This window comes from Mixophyes fleayi, chromosome 4, assembly GCF_038048845.1.
Source record: "Mixophyes fleayi isolate aMixFle1 chromosome 4, aMixFle1.hap1, whole genome shotgun sequence".
NCBI classification, from domain to species: Eukaryota; Metazoa; Chordata; class Amphibia; order Anura; family Limnodynastidae; genus Mixophyes; species Mixophyes fleayi.
Genome location: NC_134405.1, coordinates 303770878 through 303793361, shown reverse-complemented (window position 1 = coordinate 303793361; position 22484 = coordinate 303770878). Strand labels below are relative to the sequence as shown.

General features: G+C 36.1%; 2 protein-coding genes across 2 annotated transcripts in view; both read right to left on the bottom strand.

The window, feature by feature from the left end:
• Positions 1-22484, bottom strand: part of LOC142152884 (protocadherin gamma-A4-like) — a 445481-nt gene that overhangs the window by 385657 nt on the left and 37340 nt on the right. The window lies entirely within an intron of this gene.
• Positions 2807-20063, bottom strand: LOC142149592 (uncharacterized). Its single transcript, XM_075204916.1, has 4 exons — positions 19983-20063; positions 12677-14995; positions 10252-10279; positions 2807-5262 (listed from the first exon to the last, which is right to left on the bottom strand). Exons 1-4 carry the CDS (start codon positions 20061-20063, stop codon positions 2816-2818), a joined length of 4875 nt encoding a protein of 1624 aa, XP_075061017.1. The 3' UTR covers positions 2807-2815.

Below are 22484 nucleotides of genomic sequence, written 5' to 3'. Positions count from 1 at the left end.
GAGGTCAATGTGCCAGCATGCTGCCGTATAGATGAACATGTACTAATAATCACATCCGGCATAAGGAGCAGAGGTGTGATATGTAAATTTACATTAATACAAAATAAGAACATATACGAGAATTACATCCAGCACACAGAACAAGAGTTGGTTAGTGGCAAAACTAAGGAAATGTTCTAGTGTAAGGACTTCCAGGAACAAATCTTTAGCATGTGGAAATTATAGACAATTGGCAAGTATTCTTTACATACATACTATGGTGACCTGATGGTGCCACGACTGACCAGGATCTGAGCCTCACACTATCTGGGAACAGTCCACAAATATCTTCCACCTGCTTAGTTAACGGATGTATCTAAGGTCAGCAGGTCTATCTGATATATTTATTTTTAAAACATTTTGTTACACTCTATAACACAATCCACTGCAACTCTCCTCAACTGCTTCAGTGGAGACTTGTACAGCTTCCATCAATTACATTTAGAAAATTGAAAGATAATAAATATTTTAGATACTAAAGATTGTTTTCTGAGGTTTCCCTAAGGCCCAGAAATGATGCCGTGTTGTTGACTTTATTCACACTGCATTCCCTGTGGGTATGTAACATAGTAACATATATAGCAACATAGTTGATAAAGTTTAAAAAAGACACCAGTCCATCAAGTTCGACTTATTTGGGATCTCCTGCGATCCCTCTCTTATATTTGAAATTGATCAAGATTAAGTAATCGGCTGGATCCACTACTATCCTTCAATTTAATTAACAGTCGTAACCCTGGATACACTTTTCCGCTAAAAATTTGTCTTAACTTTTTTGGAACATATCAATTGAATCTGCCATCACAACCTTCTCTGGCAGTGAATTCCATGTCTTGGCTGCCCTTACTGTAAAGAACCCCTTCCATAGCTGGTTGTGAAACTTCCTCTCCACCAACCTTAGGGGGTGACCACGTGTCCTGTGTACAGTCCTTGGGGTAAAAAGCTTCCATGAAAGATCTCTGTATTGACCTTTAATGTATTTTTACATTGAAATCTTATAACCTCTTGGATGCCTCTTTTCTAAAGTAAATATGCCTAAACTGGCTAACCTTTCATCATTACATAATAACTCCATACCCTTTATCAATTTTGTTGCCCCTCACTGAACCCTTTTTATTTCCAAAATGTCTTTTTTAAAGAGAAGTGCCCAGAACTGTACTCCATATTCAAAATTAGGTCTTACCAATGATTTATAGTGTGGCAAAATTACACCTTCTTCCCTTGCATCTATGCCCCTTTTTATGCATGCCAATACTTTATTGGTCTTTGCAGCTGCTGCTTGACATTGAGCACTACTGCTAAGTCTACAGTCTACAAGCACTCACAAATCCTTTTCCATTTTAGATTCATTATCATCATCAGTTATTTATAAAGCGCCACTTCCGCAGCGCTGTACAGAGAACTCATTCACATTAGTCCCTGCCCCATTGGAGCTTACAGTCTAAATTCCCTAACATACACACACACAGACACAGACAAAGAGAGAAAGACTAGGGTCAATTTAGATAGCAGCTAATTAAGTTACCAGTATGTTTTTAGAGTGTGGGAGGAAACCGGAGAACCTGGAGGAAACCCACCCAAACACAGGGAGAATATACAAACTCCCCTATATTAATCCTATTTAATTAAAGATTGCTTGCTTGTTTTCAATTCCTACATGCATATCCTTACATTTATCTATGTTAAACCTCATATTTTAATTAGTAGCCCAATCCTCCAGTTTATTTAAGTCTCTATGGAGAGAAAATACATTGTACTCTGATTTTATTACCTTACAGAGTTTAGTGCCAAAATGGAAACTTTGCTCTCTAAACCATCACTAAGGTCATCAATAAATATATTAAAAAGGAGTGGCACCAAGCAGACGTCATATAACATTCAGCTCATTAGTAAAATTGTTAGACGCTTCGATCATATTTAGGGTGGCACAATTGTCCTATTATTCAAAACTGTGTATAAATATGTAACAGATGCAGATTACTCTTACACGACTTGCGCCATCTACGACATGTTTGGAAGAGATGAGTGAGGAGGAGGGTCCATCAAAAATAAAAGTGGTGGTTGAAACATATTTAAAGGAAAGTAAACAAACCTGAAACACAAGTGATTTACTTAGAATGTGACAAAGAAGAATCTAATATAACTTGACTAACAATAAGATTGTCATCGCTTTCATATTGAAAGCTGTTTTTCAGTAATTGGTGGACCAAGAACTAAATCATTCAATTGCTAGACACAGTGCTAGACCTCACAGCTGTGCTTTACAGACAGGGTATAGAGATGGGTGTGAACAATGGAGCTCAGGCCCCCAATTTTAACTAATATTTAGAAAAGTATATTTCCTATCTGGTCTCTAAATATATTGATTATAAAAGTCCTATGTAGTTAAAATATAAAAGTGTATCTTATGAAGTCCGACATTACTATTCATTGTTTATACTTATTATTGTTGATCTCTAATATATTGTGTATATTTTTTAAAGTTTATTGTATCAGAGTCTGCAATACACAACTGTCAATACACAGAAATGTAATGATTTTTATTCATTTTTAGAACATAGCAAAGCCAACAAATCTGAAGGATTCAAATATCCACATGTCACAAAGTAATGTTATTGTTTAAATGGCACACAGAACGATTGATTCATATCTACAAATTGTTAAATAATCCATGTTAACTCATGGGATTGATATTTATTATATTAAATAGGCATAATGCTTCAAATACATCCATCTAAGTAACAAAATAGAAAAGCGTACTATTGGCTTTAGTTTTTCATACCTGTACAATGCTCCTTGTAGACATATTGGCTTGTGTAGAATCAGTTCCAGCAGCAGAATCACCAGTGTCAATGAGATTATCTGTGGGGACATTCTGGACTGGTTTCAGATAGGCAATCTCATTCTGCTTTGAGTCGAGGGTCACACACACATCATATGAGAATGGAAAAGGTAAACTTCCATCACTGATCTCAGAAGGACATCCCAGGGTGAACTGAGGATACACGTTTCTGCTTAGAGCTTCAAAAGATGTTGGAGTATTTGTTTTGTGGCATTTATAAATGATTGTAGCCAACACTATCACAATAAATAAAATAGAGATCAGGGCTATGGCTATTACTAGATAAAATGTTGTATTAGATGGCGTATCTGAATTACTAGGTTGGCGTCTTATCTCTGGTTCAAATTGTTGAAAGGTTTCAGCCACAACCAAGTTCAAAGTGACTGTAGCTGACAGAGAGGGGACTCCATTATCCTTCACCAGAACCACAATTTTTTGCCTCAAAGACTCTGTGTCTGGAAGGTCTCGTCCTATTCTGATTTCACCAGTTTGTTGGCCAATGGTAAACAAAGATGGATCAGGTACTTGGAGTAAGTGATAGGAGAGCCAGGCATTGTGTCCAGAGTCAGCATCCACAGCAATCACTTTGGTCACTAGGTAACCTTTCTCAGCAGAGTGAGGAATAAACTCAAATAATGCTGATCCCTCAGTGTCTGGTGATGGGTAGAGAATCTTAGGAGCATTATCATTCTTATCAATGATACATATCCTCACTGTGACGTTACTGCTTAGAGGAGGAGATCCGCTGTCTTTAGCCATCACCTGGAACTGAAATTCCCTCAACTGTTCATAATCAAATGACCTCTGAGCATAAATAACCCCGGTCATGGAGTTTATGGAGATGAATGATGAGACTGGAATGTTATCAATATTTGTGTTAACAATAGAATATACAATCTGAGCATTTTCTTTGTCATCTGGGTCTGATGCATGGACACTATGTACTGAGGTTCCTGCAGGGGTGTGCTCTGGAATGTAGGACACATAAATTGATTTATCAAAGACCGGTGGATTATCATTCACATCAGAAATGATTATATATATCATTTTCTTAGTCACCATTGGAGGAGAGCCTTCATCTTCAGCTATAATAGTTATGTTATAAGTAGAATTTGTTTCTCTGTCCAGAGGACCAGCAGTTTCAAGCTTGTAATAATTATTAGATGATGGTATTAATTTAAGTGCTGCTGTATCTGTTATCCGACAAGTCACCTCCCCATATTTCCCAGAATCCAAATCCTTAACATTAATTAATGCTACAAGAGTACCAGGTGCAGAATCCTCTGGAATTGGTGTAGATAGTGATGCAAGCATTATCTCAGGTGCATTGTCATTGACATCCACAATCTGTATCAATACAGTACATTGCGCCACTAAGCCACCACCATCTACAGCTTCCACAGTCATCTTGTAACTTTGTGTTGCTTCAAAGTCTAGTTCTCCTATTGTCTTAATGACTCCAGTTTCTGGATCCATAGAAAAGACTTGACGTGCATTTTCAGGAATCTGACTAAACGAATATGTGATTTCACCATTTGAACCTTCATCTTTATCACTTGCGTTCAGATTAAGAACTAGAGAACCAATTGGTAAATTCTCATTTAAGATGACTTTATAAGTTTCTTGACTGAACACTGGATAATTATCATTAACATCTTGAACCACAATCTTGATCATAGCAGTTCCAGTTTTCACAGGTTTCCCTCCATCAAAAGCTGTTAAAATTAGTTCATATTTTTGTTGTTTTTCACGATCTAGAGGCTGCAGTAAAAGTAGTTCTGGATATTCCTTTCCAGACTCAGATTTTTCTACCAATGTGAAATGCGAATTGGGACTAAGATTATACATCTTTAAAGAATTAGTCCCTATGTCTGGATCTTGTGCATTTCCCAGAACAAATCGTGCTCCTGGTGAAGCAGATTCACTCATTCCTACATTAAAGGAATCTTTAGAAAAATGTGGTGAATTGTCATTTATATCCTGAATTTCAACTTTAACAGTATAAACATTTACAGGATTTTCAGCCAAAATTTCAAGATCCAGAAAACATTCCTGCTCTGATCCACATATGTCTTCCCTGTCTATCCTGTCACTGACATATAAATTACCATTTTCTAAACTGATGTTAAAATAAATCCTGTTCTGAGAAACAATTCTTAATTTTCTCATGTTCAGTTCATTACTGTCTAATCCCAAATCCTCTGCAACATTCCCTATTATAGAATGTAACTTCATCTCCTCTAGAATTGAGTAATGAAACTGATTGGAAGCAGCCACAGAATAGAAATAAAAATATAAAAATATTACTTGCCATGCCATGTCCTCTGTATAATATGCTGAATAGCTGTCACTGTTTCTATAAAATCCAAATAAAGCTGAAACTGATGGTTGATATCCTCAGTGCTAGAGAAGGGTGAAACATAACCTTGTTTCTTGTTGATCTGCAATGTCTGAGTATTAAAAGAATCACTAGATCCACACACTGTAATGTCAGCTTCTCTACCTTGTTAGGCAACAGCACCACCATGAGGGTCAATTTAAGAACTACAATCTAACACCACAATTTATATTTTGGAAAGTATATTTGTTTCAAGACTATTTCTTGAATAGGAAATTATAATTTTGAATCACAGTTCTATATATATATATATATATATATATATATATATATTATTTTTTTTTACAAAGTATACAATACACTGAGTTTGTCCTGTTTTTACTTATTATTAGAGATGGGCGGGTCCGGTTCTCCGAGAACCGAACCCACCCGAACTTTGGGTATCCGAGTACCGAGCTGAGCAGCTCGGTACTCTCCCGCCCATTCCGAATCCAAATCGAGGCCGAACGTCATTGTGACGTCGTCGGATCTCGGGACTCGGTTCTCGCGATACTTCAACTTTATAAATACACGCCTCCACAGCAATCCATCGCCATTTGACAGAGGGAGAGAGCAGGGTGTAGTCATAGGCTAATTAGAGCAGGGACAGAGAATACCATATTGTTCTTGCAATTGCTCTAACCAAAATCGCTAGTGCAGAGAGGAGGATAGAGGTTTATTATTTTTTCTTCATATTTGGCACTCCCCAGCGCTTTTGGGGTGTCCCCCATAATTGTGCATTAATATTTCTGGCTGTCAAAAGTCATATCTGTCAGCAGTATCTACTCAATAATTTTTAGCACTCCTCAGTGTTTTTGGGGTGTCCTCCCTAATTGTGCATTAATATTTCTGGCTGTCAAAAGTCATATCTGTCAGCAGTATCTACTCAATAATTTTTAGCACTCCTCAGTGTTTTTGGGGTGTCCTCCCTAATTGTGCATTAATATTTCTGGCTGTCAAAAGTCATATCTGTCAGCAGTATCTACTCAATAATTTTTAGCACTCCTCAGTGTTTTTGGGGTGTCCTCCCTAATTGTGCATTAATATTTCTGGCTGTCAAAAGTCATATCTGTCAGCAGTATCTACTCAATAATTTGTTGCACACCTCAGTGTTTTTGGGGTGTCCCCCATAATTGTGCATTAATATTTCTGGCTGTCAAAAGTCATATCTGTCAGCAGTATCTACTCAATAATTTTTAGCACTCCTCAGTGTTTTTGGGGTGTCCTCCCTAATTGTGCATTAATATTTCTGGCTGTCAAAAGTCATATCTGTCAGCAGTATCTACTCAATAATTTTTAGCACTCCTCAGTGTTTTTGGGGTGTCCTCCCTAATTGTGCATTAATATTTCTGGCTGTCAAAAGTCATATCTGTCAGCAGTATCTACTCAATAATTTTTAGCACTCCTCAGTGTTTTTGGGGTGTCCTCCCTAATTGTGCATTAATATTTCTGGCTGTCAAAAGTCATATCTGTCAGCAGTATCTACTCAATAATTTTTAGCACTCCTCAGTGTTTTTGGGGTGTCCTCCCTAATTGTGCATTAATATTTCTGGCTGTCAAAAGTCATATCTGTCAGCAGTATCTACTCAATAATTTTTAGCACTCCTCAGTGTTTTTGGGGTGTTCTCCCTAATTGTGCATTAATATTTCTGGCTGTCAAAAGTCATATCTGTCAGCAGTATCTACTCAATAATTTTTAGCACTCCTCAGTGTTTTTGGGGTGTCCTCCCTAATTGTGCATTAATATTTCTGGCTGTCAAAAGTCATATCTGTCAGCAGTATCTACTCAATAATTTTTAGCACTCCTCAGTGTTTTTGGGGTGTCCTCCCTAATTGTGCATTAATATTTCTGGCTGTCAAAAGTCATATCTGTCAGCAGTATCTACTCAATAATTTTTAGCACTCCTCAGTGTTTTTGGGGTGTCCTCCCTAATTGTGCATTAATATTTCTGGCTGTCAAAAGTCATATCTGTCAGCAGTATCTACTCAATAATTTTTAGCACTCCTCAGTGTTTTTGGGGTGTCCTCCCTAATTGTGCATTAATATTTCTGGCTGTCAAAAGTCATATCTGTCAGCAGTATCTACTCAATAATTTTTAGCACTCCTCAGTGTTTTTGGGGTGTCCTCCCTAATTGTGCATTAATATTTCTGGCTGTCAAAAGTCATATCTGTCAGCAGTATCTACTCAATAATTTTTAGCACTCCTCAGTGTTTTTGGGGTGTCCTCCCTAATTGTGCATTAATATTTCTGGCTGTCAAAAGTCATATCTGTCAGCAGTATCTACTCAATAATTTTTAGCACTCCTCAGTGTTTTTGGGGTGTCCTCCCTAATTGTGCATTAATATTTCTGGCTGTCAAAAGTCATATCTGTCAGCAGTATCTACTCAATAATTTTTAGCACTCCTCAGTGTTTTTGGGGTGTCCTCCCTAATTGTGCATTAATATTTCTGGCTGTCAAAAGTCATATCTGTCAGCAGTATCTACTCAATAATTTTTAGCACTCCTCAGTGTTTTTGGGGTGTCCTCCCTAATTGTGCATTAATATTTCTGGCTGTCAAAAGTCATATCTGTCAGCAGTATCTACTCAATAATTTTTAGCACTCCTCAGTGTTTTTGGGGTGTCCTCCCTAATTGTGCATTAATATTTCTGGCTGTCAAAAGTCATATCTGTCAGCAGTATCTACTAAATAATTTTTAGCACTCCTCAGTGTTTTTGGGGTGTCCTCCCTAATTGTGCATTAATATTTCTGGCTGTCAAAAGTCATAACTGTCAGCAGAATCTACTAAATAATTTTTAGCACTCCCCAGTGGTTTGCGCTCAGAATGGATTCAAAGCAGTCCACATATGATCTGAATGAGCAACCAGGTTCTGTCACCAGTCCTGATGTTAGTGTTCCCAGTACGTCATCTGGCCAAGGCGATGTCAAACAACAGAGTGTTTTCAAATTAGTGCAAAAAACAAAAACCCAAAAAAAATTTACTGTATTGAAGCGAAAAAGAAGTGTAACTGAGCAAAAGTTAAGTGACGATAAAAAAAAAATTGCAAGCATGCCATTCTACACACGCAGTGGCAAAGAGAGAATGAGGCCTTCACCTTTGGCTATTAGTGGCAGATCCCAAAAAGTTACCCAGCCTACAATTGGTGCACAACTACTGTTACGCGTCAAAGCCGAGCTGCAAGATAACAGTGAGGCATTACAGGAGAATATTTGCTCTGATTCACAAATGACAACAATTCCTGTGGAGAGTCCATCCAACAGTGGGATGTCTAATCGTGAGCATTCTGCTGATGTGTGCCTTAATAGCCTGAGTGTAGCTGGTGATACCCAAATTGAGGATGCCACTTTGGAATTAGAAGAGGATGAGGGGGAGATTTGTGTAGGCGACGAGGGCGCTAATGATGATGTTGATGATTATGATGCAGACAGATACCAAATTGCCTTTCTCAATTTCTATTTATATTCTAGATTATATAACGGCTGAATAGTTTTCTATTTTACTCCTAGTGGAGAGAGGATCTGATACAGACAGATACCAAACTGCCTTTGTCCATTTCAATTTATATTGTACAGTCTATAACGGCTGAATTTATTAGTATTTTATACAAGTGGAGGGGGGCCTAGAGAGACAGAAACCAAACTGGCTTTCTCCATGTCAATTAATATTGTACAGTCTATAATGGCTAAATTTTTTGGTATTTTATACAAGTGGAGGGGGGCCTAGAGAGACAGAAACAAAACTGGCTTTCTCCATGTCAATTAAGATTGTACAGTCTATAATGGCTGAATTTTTTGGTATTTTATACAAGTGGAGGGGGGCCTTGAGAGACAGAAACTAAACTGGCTTTTTCCATTTCAATTTATATTGTACAGTCTATAACGGCTGAATTTATTAGTATTTTATACAAGTGGAGGGGGGCCTAGAGAGACAGAAACCAAACTGGCTTTCTCCATGTCAATTAATATTGTACAGTCTATAATGGCTGAATTTTTTGGTATTTTATACAAGTGGAGGGGGGCCTAGAGAGACAGAAACAAAACTGGCTTTCTCCATGTCAATTAAGATTGTACACTCTATAATGGCTGAATTTTTTTGGTATTTTATACAAGTGGAGGGGGGCCTTGAGAGACAGAAACCAAACTGGCTTTTTCCATTTCTTTACATATTTAACTATAAGTGTAAGGTGTAATATACATTCAAAGACGATGGCTGCATTGCCAATATGCATAGATGGAGAGGAAGACAATCTGTTTTGTGTGTAGAATAAATGAAGGCCTATCAACGAAAAATTAAACTGTTTTTTTGGATGATTTATTACCTCAACAATTAGATTACTTGTCTCTAAAACAGTTAGAGCACTAAATTGGGTTAATTTAGGCCCAAAAACATGGATTTTCCAAAAAAATAGCAAAACAAAACCAAACAAAACCAAAACCAAAACCAAAACACGCAATGGCGGTTTTGCAAAACCAAAACCAAAACCAAAACACGACGGTAATCCAGATCCAAAACCGAATCCAAAACCAAAACACGGGGGTCAGTGACCATCTCTACTTATTATATAATGCTTTTAGAAGACATTTGAACTTAATGATACATTGCAAGTTTGCATCTGTTTCTTGTCTACATACGATACCGAAAGATAGACAATAATTTAGAAAAGTGCAAATGGTGCTTCTTGCATTATTTGCACTTCTCTGATTTATCTATCTAGACAACCTACAGAATATACAATATTTAGAGTACACCATGACCAGTTACCTGGCACATGATCCCTACTTATAGAACGTCCTACACCCCCTCAGCAGACCCTCCCCAAACCTTAGAAACCTACCTCTTTCACCATAACCTAACCTACCCACACCTGATAGTACTCCCTCTATATGTTTTATCAGCTCCTGGCCTTACCCACTCCTGTTCCATTGCCCTCTCCCTCTACACTGTAGCTCTCACAAGCAGGATCCTCGCTACCTTTTGTCTCATCTCTGCACCTCTTTTGTCAACCTCATCTGTACTTATCTAGCACAAGGAATAAGAGAAGTGACAATGTTCATTTGTCCCTTTATACAAAATAAGAAGAAATAATAAGATTATTTTAACATACAGTAATATGGCACTGTGCGGTTACTTGCACACACATATTATTATTATTATTATTATTATTATTATTATTATTATCGGTGCTTTTTTTTGTAAGAAAGTGGGTGCCTGAGCTCACCTCTTTCTGCCCCCCTCGTTTTGCTGTAGCCCTCGCTTTCTGCCCCCCTCATTTTTCTGTAGCCCTCTCTTTCTGCACCCCTCCCCCCTTTCTGTAATCTGTACTTAGCTTCTATGTTTCTTTTCATGCTTCTCTGCTTGCTCGCGGCTCCTCTCACAGGCAGCGTTGTGATGTCACGACGCGGCCGGAGCCGGAAGCAGGACGCACACTAATATGCGGTGCTGTACTGTAGCAGCACCGCAGAGAAAAAAAATGTTAAAAGGTTAATTAAACTTTGAAATCCCATGCAAAAAAGGTGCCGAAAGGCCGTTCTGAGCATTCTATGACAAAAAAAGCCCTGATTATTATTGTTATTTTTATAGCGCCACTGCATTGCTTTCCAGAGAATATTGAATCATTTACATCAATGCCTGTACCATTGGAGCTTACAGTCTAAATTCCATATATATACAACAAGGTCCATTTAGTCAGAACTAACCACAATTTTTTTTGGACTGTACCTGGAGGAAACCTGCAAACACCACACAGATACTGATATAGAACTTATGACCCCAGCACTGTGAGGCAGCAATGCTTGTCACTGTGCCTCCAGGCTGCCAGACAGATGAACTTATACTAATAATCACATCCGGCATACAGAGCAGAGGTGTGATGTGTAAACTTCCTTTAATACAGAATTACATTCAGCATCAGAGAAGTGTGATGTGTAGTTGTCCACACATACAAGATAAGACAAGCACTGAGATTTTCATCCAGCACACAGAACAAGAGATGGTCCATAAAACATGGCTACTGGCAAAGCTGAGGACATGTCCTAGCATAAAACCCAGGGCCATGTCCTAGCATAAAGACTTCCAGGAACAAATGTTCAGCATTTGAAAACTATGAACAGTTGGCAAGTATTATTACACACATACTATGGTGACCTGATGGTGCCACGACTGACCGGGAGCTGAGCCTCAGATTATCTGTGTACAGTCCTCAAATATCTTCCACCTGTTCAATTACCAGAAGTATCTAATGTCAGCAAGTCTATCTAAAAGCTTTATTTTTTTTAGATTTTAGTTACACTCTATAACACAATACACCTCAACTCTCCTCAACTGCTGCAGTGGAGAGTTGTACAGTTTCCATCAATTACATTAAGTAAAGTGAAAGAAAAAGAATAATTTTTTAATTTAAATATTTTTGTCTGAGGTTTCCCTAAGGCCCAGACATGGTGCTGCTTTGTTGGCGTTATTCACACTGCATTCCCTGTGGGTATGGATACACAGACATCATATAACATTCAGCTCAGTAGGGAAAGGGCTACATGTCCCGATCATACCTAGTGTGGCACCATTGTCCTATTATGTAAAATGCTGTATAAATATGTAACTGATGCAGATTACTCTTACAGGACTTGCGTTCTCTATGACATGTTTGTATGAGATAACTGAGGATGAGGGTCCATCAAAAATATAAGTGGTGATTGAAACATGTATAAAGCAAACAAAGCTGAAACACAAGTGATTTATTTAGACTTTGACAAAGTAGAATATAATATATTTGACTTACAATAAGATCGCCATCACTTTTCTTATTGAACTCTGTTTTTTACCAACTGGTTGACCAAGAACTAAATCATTCAATTTCTTGACAGATTACCAGACCTCACAGTTGTGAATTTTAAGCCTGGGAATAGAGCGAACAATAGAGCATATATTCCCCATTGTTAAATATTTATAAAGTAGATTTCCTGTCTGGCCCTCTAAATATATTGCTTATAAAAGTCACATGTGAAAGATGCTAAAATATAAAAGTGTGCCTTATAAACTCCAATATCACTATTCATTGTTTATACTTTATTATTGTTTAAAAAGTTATTACCTACACAGTTCACTAATATATTGTGTATACTTTTAAAAGTTTAGTGTAACACAGTCTGCAATACACAACTATCAATAGACTCATATATGATGATTATATTCATTATTCAATGAAATCTAATCTGAAGGATTCAAATATCCACATGTCACATAGTATTGTTATTCTTTTAAACGGCACACAGGACAATTGTTTCATATGTACAAGTTGTTAAATAATCCATGTTAACTCACAAGATTGATATTAATTATATTAAATGGGTATAATGCTCCAAATACATCCATCTAAGTAACAAAATAGAAGAGCTTATTATTGGATTTAGTTTTTCATACCTGTACAATGCTTCTTGTAGACAAATTGGCTTGTGTAGAATCAGTTCCAACAGCAGAATCACCAGTGTCAATGAGATTGTCTGTCGGGACATTCTGGACTGGTTTCAGATAGGCAATCTCATTCTGCTTTGAGTCGAGGGTCACACACACATCATATGAGAATGGAAAAGGTAAACTTCCATCACTGATCTCAGAAGGACATCCCAGGGTGAACTGAGGATACACGTTTCTGCTTAGAGCTTCGAAAGATGTTGGAGTATTTGTTTTGTGGCACTTATAAATGATTGTAACCAACACTATCACAATAAATAAAATAGAGATCAGGGCTATGGCTATTACTAGATAAAATGTTGTATAAGATGGCGTATCTGAATTACTAGGTTGGCGTCTTATCTCTGGTTCAAATTGTTGAAAGTTTTCAGCCACAACCAAGTTCAAAGTGACTGTAGCCGACAGAGAGGGGACTCCATTATCCTTCACCAGAACCACAATTTTTTGCCTCAAAGACTCTGTGTCTGGAAGGTCTCGTCCTATTCTGATTTCACCAGTTTGTTGGCCAATAGTAAACAAAGAAGGATCCGGAACTTGGAGTAAGTGATAGGAGAGCCAGGCATTGTGTCCAGAGTCAGCATCCACAGCAATCACTTTGGTCACTAAGTAACCTTTCTCAGCAGAGTGAGGAATAAACTCAAATAATGCGGATCCCTCAGTGTCTGGTGATGGGTAGAGAATCTTAGGAGCATTATCATTCTTATCAATGATACATATCCTCACTGTGACGTTACTGATTAGAGGAGGAGATCCGCTGTCTTTAGCCATCACCTGGAACTGAAATTCCCTCAACTGTTCATAATCAAATGACCTCTGAGCATAAATAACCCCGGTCATGGAGTTTATGGAGATGAATGATGAGACTGGAATGTTATCAATATTTGTGTTAACAATAGAATATACAATCTGAGCATTTTCTTTGTCATCTGGGTCTGATGCATGGACACTATGTACTGAGGTTCCTGCAGGAGTGTGCTCTGTAATGTAGGACACATAAATTGGTTTATCAAAGACTGGTGGATTATCATTCACATCAGAAATGGTTATATGTATTATTTTCTTAGTTACCATTGGAGGAGAGCCTTCATCTTCAGCTATAATAGTTATGTTATAAGTAGAATTTGTTTCTCTGTCCAGAGGACCAGCAGTTTCAAGCTTATAATAATTATTAGATGATGGTATTAATTTAAGTGCTGCCGTATCTGTTATCCGACAAGTCACCTCCCCATATTTCCCAGAATCCAAATCCTTAACATGAACTAATGCTACAAGAGTACCAGGTGCAGAATCCTCTGGAATTGGTGTAGATAGTGATGCAAGCATTATCTCTGGTGAATTGTCATTGACATCCACAATCTGTATCAATACAGTACATTGCGCCACTAAGCCACCACCATCTGCAGCTTCCACAGTCATCTCGTAACTTTGTGTTGCTTCAAAGTCCAGTTCTCTTATTGCCTTAATGACTCCAGTTTCAGGATCCATAGTAAATACTTGACGTGCATTTTCTGTAATGTGACTAAACGAATATGTGATTTCACCATTTGAACCTTCATCTTTATCACTAGCGTTTAGATGGAGAACTAGAGAACCAATTGGCAAATCCTCATTTAAAATGATATTATAACTTCTTTGACTGAAAACCGGATAATTATCATTTATGTCCTGAACCACAATCTTAATTACAGCAGTTCCAGTTTTCAGAGGTTTCCCTCCATCAAAAGCTGTTAAAATTAATTCATATTTGTGTAGCTTTTCACGATCTAGAGACTGCACTAAAATTAGTTCTGGATTTTCGTTTCCAGACTCAGGTTTCTCTACCAATGTGAAATGTGGATTGGGACTAAGATTATACATCTTTAAAGAATTAGTCCCTAGATCTGGATCTCGTGCATTTCCCAGAACAAATCGTGCTCCTGGTAAAGCAGATTCACTTATTATTATATTAAAAATATTCTTAGAAAAATGTGGTGAGTTATCATTTATATCCTGAATTTCAATTTTAACAGAATAAAAATTTACAGGATTTTCAGCCAAAATTTCAAGATCCAGAAAACATTTCTGCTCTGATCCACATATTTCTTCCCTGTCTATCCTGTCACTGACATATAAATTGCCATTTTCTAAACTGATGTTAAAATAATTCCTGTTCTGAGAAACAATTCTTAATTTTCTCATGTTCAGTTCATTACTGTTTAATCCCAAATCCTCTGCAACATTCCCTATTATAGAATGTAACTTCATCTCCTCTAGAATTGAGTAATGAAACTGATTGGAAGCATCCACAGAATAGAAATATAAATAGAAAAATATTACTTGCCATGCCATGTCCTCTGTATAATATGCTGAATAGCTGTTACTCTTTCTTTACAATCCAAATAAAGCTGAAACTGATGGCTGATATCCTCAGTGCTAGAGAAGGGTGAAACATAACCTTATTTCTTGTTGATCTGCAATGTCTGAGGATTAAAAGAATCACTAGATCCACACACTGTAAAGTCAGCTTCTCTACCTTGTTAGGCAACAGCACCACCATGAGGATCAATTTAGGAACTACAATTAATCTCCACAATTTATATTTTGTAAAGTATTGTTTTGAAAGTATTTCTTCAATAGAAAAATGTAATTTTCAATTACTATTAGAGTTATATATTTAACTACAACTGATAAAGTATAAAATATATGAAGTTTAGCATGTGTTTCTTGTGTTACTTATGATAAAATGCATTTAAAAGACATTTGAACAGAATGATGCCTTTCAAGTTTACATCTGTTTCTTGCATACATATAATACTGAAAGATAGATTAATTAGAGAAGTGCAAAAGGGGCATAATGACTACTTATTATTGCCTTGTTGCTCATTTTAGCCTTTCTGCATTTGCAAGTCTTTACTGCACACCAGAGCAATGCTAAAGTATAATAATGCTTTATTTGTGAATTTTAGTAATCACAGAAAACTTGAAACAACCAAACAAACCTGTGCTATACCATACAGTTACACACAGACACAGACACACACACACACACACACACACACACACACACACACACCCAGATATGATTTATTTTTACAAAAGAGCTGTAAGTACAATGTTGTATTTTTCGTCAGTTACCCTTTTATCATATAAATCATATTTGATTCTCAAGTACAGTTTGTGTTTTACAATTACCATACATAGTAGTTTATGGATATAATGATAGATTACATTTGCATTAAACAATACTATATAATATATAAGTATGTGTGTCTCGTTTGTCTTAATAGATTATTCAGTAACAGTTTTAAATATTTTGGTAAAACGGAATGGTTCAGCCAGCCTTGCATTTCTCTTCTTTAGAGTTAAATATAAAAAGTATATTTGTGACATCTTTAATAAGTTCATATAAATTTTAATAAAGTGTAAAGTAAACATTGTACTTAATGGTGTTTGTTATTGTTTATCAAATACTTATTTAGAAATAAGAATGTGTGATTTAGGTTTAAACTTGCCTGGAGAACATCATATGCTTGCTGTTAATTAAAATTATTATTTGGTTAAAATTGCTCAAAAATAAACCATAAAAAAATCCATAAAAAATACATGACCAAGTTAGCAGACAGGTCCATGGATTGTTTTGCATTATTGCAATTTTTAGAACATTTTTCAAGTACAGTAGTTTGCCTGTAGTGCAAGAAGTTTGCCTTTTATCTGGCTTATTGTACCTGTCATGACACTTAAACCACATAACTTTACAAATTACCCTAGGGTGCTATAACCCTTTTATTTATTCAAATTGTGTACTGTAAGTTTTTCAATTGTATCTTATGAACTTATCTGAACTCTAAGATAATTAACCAGAGCTTAACATCATAACTCCCAACATCTCAAATTGCCATCAGTAGATTTAACTTAAGTGTGCCCTTGGCATATCATGTCCATCAAATAGAGATCATCAATAGACATGACATATTATGACTAATTAAATGGTTTGTAAATCTGACCTATTTCTGCATCTCCTCCTCTATGAAAAAGTCTAAAACACATATGTGTAATGTGCACAACAAACCGTTGGGTTTGCTTGGTGGCCAGTAAAGGGATGTGACATAAAAGTTCAAAATTCTGGTTCTATCATTGGGTTAGATGGGTGGAAAGAACCAAAAATGACCAAAACAAAGTTTTTGATAAAAAAAAAGTCAAGTAATGGCTTGTAATTATTTGTAAAGCGAAGTATTATATTTGTATATTTGTAAAGAAACAACATATTCTAAGTATTTTCTATATTAAATACTGTATATTCCGTATATTCTGTATGTTTATGTAGTGAGAAGTAGATGTATTGTTACTTCCTTTTCTCAAGCACCAAATAACTGTATGAGTGTATTGTTTTGGCATATTTATCTATATAAGATTATTTTTTTTATAATAAGTTTTGCTATATTATTTTATTTTTTAGAGATTTTAGAGTTCCTGCTCTCAACCAGCGTTTTCACAGCTTTTCCACTGACTCTATTTTAACTTGCATATTATTTTTATTCTGTTATACTTTAGTCATACCTCTCAGCTTTGTCAAAGAGGTAATCAGGATAACTTGCATGATACCACCATCCTGGGGGCATGTCAAGAGACTCGGGGGTGTGCCTAGTGTTTCAAAGTGCTAGGCTGCCCCTAAACACCCTCCCTTAAAAAAAACTTTTAAATTCCTGCGTGCACTAGTGGCCGATGCGCACGTCACCTGCTTACCATGGTGATGTTCCAGCTCAGGACATACTTCCTAACGTTCCGAGAGTCAGGACAATGGTGCCACCTGGTGGGACTGTCCTGCCTAAATCAGGACAGCTAGGAGTTATGCCTTAGTCAATTTTGTTGATTTTTTGCCAATGTATGTTTTATACTATTGCCAATTTCAAATTTATGTACAATTTCATTATTTTATTTTTCTTTGAAAGCACAATAATAGTATAACATTCACTCATAGTGCATTAGGTTATATTTGAGAAGTCTTCCCTGTTCTTTGTCTGAAAACCACAACTCCATTTTGGGCCTATAAGTAAAGAGAATTAACTATAAAATAGATAGGAAATAGCAAATCTTTGTGTACAATTTTTGGCAAGTAAGTAGTGTACATTGACTATGACAGATTAAAGTTGGGAGTTGTGAAGCTGTTGGTAGTTGTCAAGTTGTGCAAAACAAGAACAGATTCAGTTGTAGCCAAGAAAGACACAGGTAGAACCTCAGATAACACGGTTGCCAGCTTTAACAACTCCTTTTTACTGATTTGTTCAACATTATTACTGATCATTACCCTTTTTACTGAGTACACAGTCAGACATTGTAAGTAAAGTTATCACAACCTTTGTTACACTTCTGTGTGTATCATTGTAGGGTTAATGGGAATGATGCTTAGTAACTGTAAGTTTTTTATTACTGATTGGTGAAAATTATCAAAAATTAAAAACTCATTTCCTGGAGCATAAAAATGATAATAGAACATAACATATAAAAAAAATCTTAAGATTAACCCTAAAAAGAAATCAGATAATATGTTTTTGATGCATATTGTAACACACCTTGATGACCTTCACAACTGTGGCCCATCAGGTTTAAAATGTGTAGATATTGAGCTGAATAAAACTTGATAAACGTGGGTCAGAAAGTTAACTTTACTAAAAAACAGGAGAATGACGGGCTATAGCAAATAAAATATAGATTGCCTTGTGGATTTAACCCTTTCCTAAAACAAAATATGAGCTTATTCCTTCTGTTTAGACAGAAATATCCTTAAGTTATTGTCTGGTTAAACATTGAGTTCACTTATGAAAACCATAAGGCAGCTTATTATATTAATAACAATTAGTTGACTTACTTATATGTCTCGTCAAACATTTTTTTTACTTATTGCATCTTATATGTATTGCAGGAATACAAAATTATTTGTATTTATTTAAAATGTTCCTTTTATATATGGAATTAATATAAAGCTTTAAATCTTAAGTATGTTATTTAATTAATGGGCTCAAATATCCCCTTATTATCCGTTTTTTATGTTTGTTATAATAATGTTTAAACCAGTTAATTAGTAAAAAAATGTAGATTTCCAATAAGACAGATCTATATTTAATATTTTTAGTTTTGCAATATATTTATTTGTTTACATTTTTTATTTATATCTATTACAATAGCTATTCAAACAAGTGGTAAAATATATTATTGTGATTTGCTTTAAATATAATTAATTGAAATATTTCTAATAAGAGAGTGGAGGGAATTTGATTCAAATAACTGTGCTTTTATAATCTTGATTTTTCATGATGAGAACAATGAAAAAATATTATAAAAGATTATATATAGAAATAAGTCACAACTGTATGCATTGTATGACCTCTACTAATGCTTCTGTCAACAAAGCAGAGTGCAATGCAAGATAAAATAAAAAAAACCTCAAATAATATAAATTGATTTATAAACGGACTGTAGATGAGTATAAATGCATGCAACTTATATAAATATAAAACCAAAATAGAGCTGAGAATGACATGATTTAATGTGTTTTTAGCAATTAGCAAATGCGGGTTGTTGGTGAATTCCAAAACCAAAGCCATACACCAGCCTGAGTTTGCCAAAACCAAAAACCAACACCAAAACACAAGGATGGTTTTAGAAACAAAACCAAAGCACGGCGTGGCTTGCTTATGTTATCTATTATTAACTGCTGGCTACAAGTTTACCATATAAAGAAAAATATAAATTAAGAAATTAGGTACTTATATAAAATTATATTACAATATATATAGTTAATATTATTTTATTAGTTGTTAGGATACAATGGATAACAATAGAGCATAATAGGAAGCAATTAGAAATATAACTAAAACTATTTTTAGCGAGGAATCGGTTGATTAGAGCAAAACATAGGATAGTAGGAGCTCAAATCATGTTATTTTGCTCAATATTGTAAAATCCAGAACTGTTTGTTGAAACTTACCATAATTGACTATGTTTTAATGATATCCCAGAACATTAAATTTGTTCAATCACTTATTAAGCATACAAAATTTTTTTTTTTTTATGTAAAAGAGACTTACCATTAATTACATATTTAATATAATTTAATATAATATAATATACAACTGTTGTACCAATTATTTCTTTTTGGAAACTTTAATTTACCTGGAAAGGTAAAATATAGCAAAATAATAATGGTTATAATGAGTAAATTGTCCATCTAGGATGTAATTTCTAGTGGTGCCAGGAATATAAAACTAATATATCTTACCATCATTTTCCACTGGCTGAATTTCATATCATCTTCTTTAACAATTAAATCATCGGTGTCAATGAGGTTTTTTGGGGACATTCTGGACTGGTTTGAGATAGGCAATCTCATTGTGCTTTGAGTTAAGGGTCATACACACATTATATGATAATGGAAAAGGTAAACTTCCATCACTGATCTCAGAAGCACATCCCAGGGTGAACTGAGGATACACGTTTCCTCAAATAGTACCAAAAGATGATGGAGATTCAAAATTCAACACTTAAATAAACTGTTGTCACTACCATCAGAAGGAATTAAAAAAAAATTATATGAAAACTACTAGGTAAACTACTGAGCTCCATGTTTTCCTCTAAACACTGTACGGGATATTACATTTTCTGAATTCAACAATTAGTGTAGTTATCACCGCGACAATAAATAAAAGCAAAATACTTACTGCGACTGCAGGATCCCAAACCACGGATGGCTGACATGCTGACATTCACGGCTGTTTGAAAAAGTGAAGTGCAATCATTTCGATGATTGAACATGCCGCCTCCCAGGAAGTCGTCGGTTTCCAAAGCGACAGTGTAATTGCGGCTGTTAAAGGGGCGATGTAAAAACTTGCGTGCTGTACAATGTACATCAGTTACTTAAAAGCATTGTACAGCACGCGAGTCCTTGCATCGCCCCTTTAACAGCCGCAATTACACTGTCGCCGTGGAAACTGACGTCTTCCTGGGAGGAGTTATGTTCAATCGTCGAAATGATTGCACTTCACTTTTTCAAACAGCCATGAATGTCAGCGTGTCAGCCATCCGTGGTTCGGGATCCTGCAGTCGTAGTAAGTAGTGTCGGGTTTTACTAAGGTTTTACTAAGGCGTGATTATGAGTACCACCGATGATGATGGGTTGGGTAATTTAGTACCCCAGCCTGTCAAAATCATTACCTTATTTAACATTACACCATGGAAATTGAATTAAATTAAATCAACCTTTTTCCAGCTGTATTTACACATTTTAACCCAAAACATCAAAGTGAAAATAACATTTACAAAATTCTTAGCAATTAATATAATTTAATTACTAAAATGCCTGATATATAAGTGTTCATACCCTAAGAGTAACTGTCACGAACACGTTCCCAGCTGCCGTGACTTTGGGGTGTTCGCTGTATGAAGTCACACACGATTTTAGCCCACAGTCTCTCTCTACCTATCACACAGGTTATAGACCTACGGAATCACCCCCAAACACAGCGCTCTCACCCCCCCAGACACTTCAGATTTGCCACCACCTAGTGAGTACGGGCAATAGGACCCCAATATGCTGTCCCACACCGGCATACAGGATTCTAGCTATCCACAGACTAGCAAGACCCACACCAGCAAGCACAGGGTTAACTCTTCACACCTCCAGACTGTTACACAAATGTAAAAGCAAGCACACACGCAGCTTGTTAATCAAATGTATCAACAAATCACACACTGGAATTCCAACTTTAAATTAACTTGGTCGAGCTCTCTTCTAACAGGCTAATGGATTCGTTAGAGTATCAAGGATGCAACATATTAAATTATAGATTTAATATACAAAAATACAGGGCAGACAGATAAAAAAAAATAATGAATAACAATTAATAGACTGACATAACAAGCAAAACAGTTTAACATAAAATGGGTTACATTCAGAATAGCACTTACTTGAGTTGCATAATCTGCGCCATGGGGAACTGGCTAGGAAGATGGACAGCTTATCAATGTGGCTTGATTTCCCCAAAAAGTCTGACCCTTGCCCCTTCCCAACACAGGTTTTTTAAGCAAAATGAAATGAGATGGTCTTCACAGGGGCAGTGTTTAATGCTAATAGGGGGCAGGAATGTCCCCTGGGTATCACTTAAGGCCTGTTCAAAACTGTTCCTAAGTTTTGACCTGTCTCAGCTTTTCACAGATATATCCCAGCGACATAACTCCCCCTTCAATAAACTGGTCATAATCTCCCGCACATTTAAATATCAAACATGATGGAATTATGACAATGTGACATACCTTTTCCAAAGATATGTGATTTTAGCTGTTCACTGATACCACCCTTACCTGTCATTCACAACCCTGGTATGATTTATGCTCCTCAGTATGGAGTACCACCCAGATTTCCCAAAATATGAATTATGACAACATTTTCCTTTGAAGTTCATATTTCCATATACCTGTATAGGCCTTCACATGCTGCCTACAAGGATCTCCAGCTGTAATCGGCCCCACCAAGTTTATTCAAGTGTCCAAGACTAACAGCAAGAGATCTTTGAAGCCGCTAGAGGTGACATGGTTATCTTCTCACACTGCGATGTGCAAACCAGCAAATACATTTACATCAGACTCTCTGTCTTCACACTTCCCACTTTAAGAGCTCAATTGATCCATGGATTCATTTAAGACAACCTATTTACACTGCAGTTATGATTTATCCTTTATAAATAACTGCAAGCTCTCTATGTTCACGACAGTAACCATTATACAA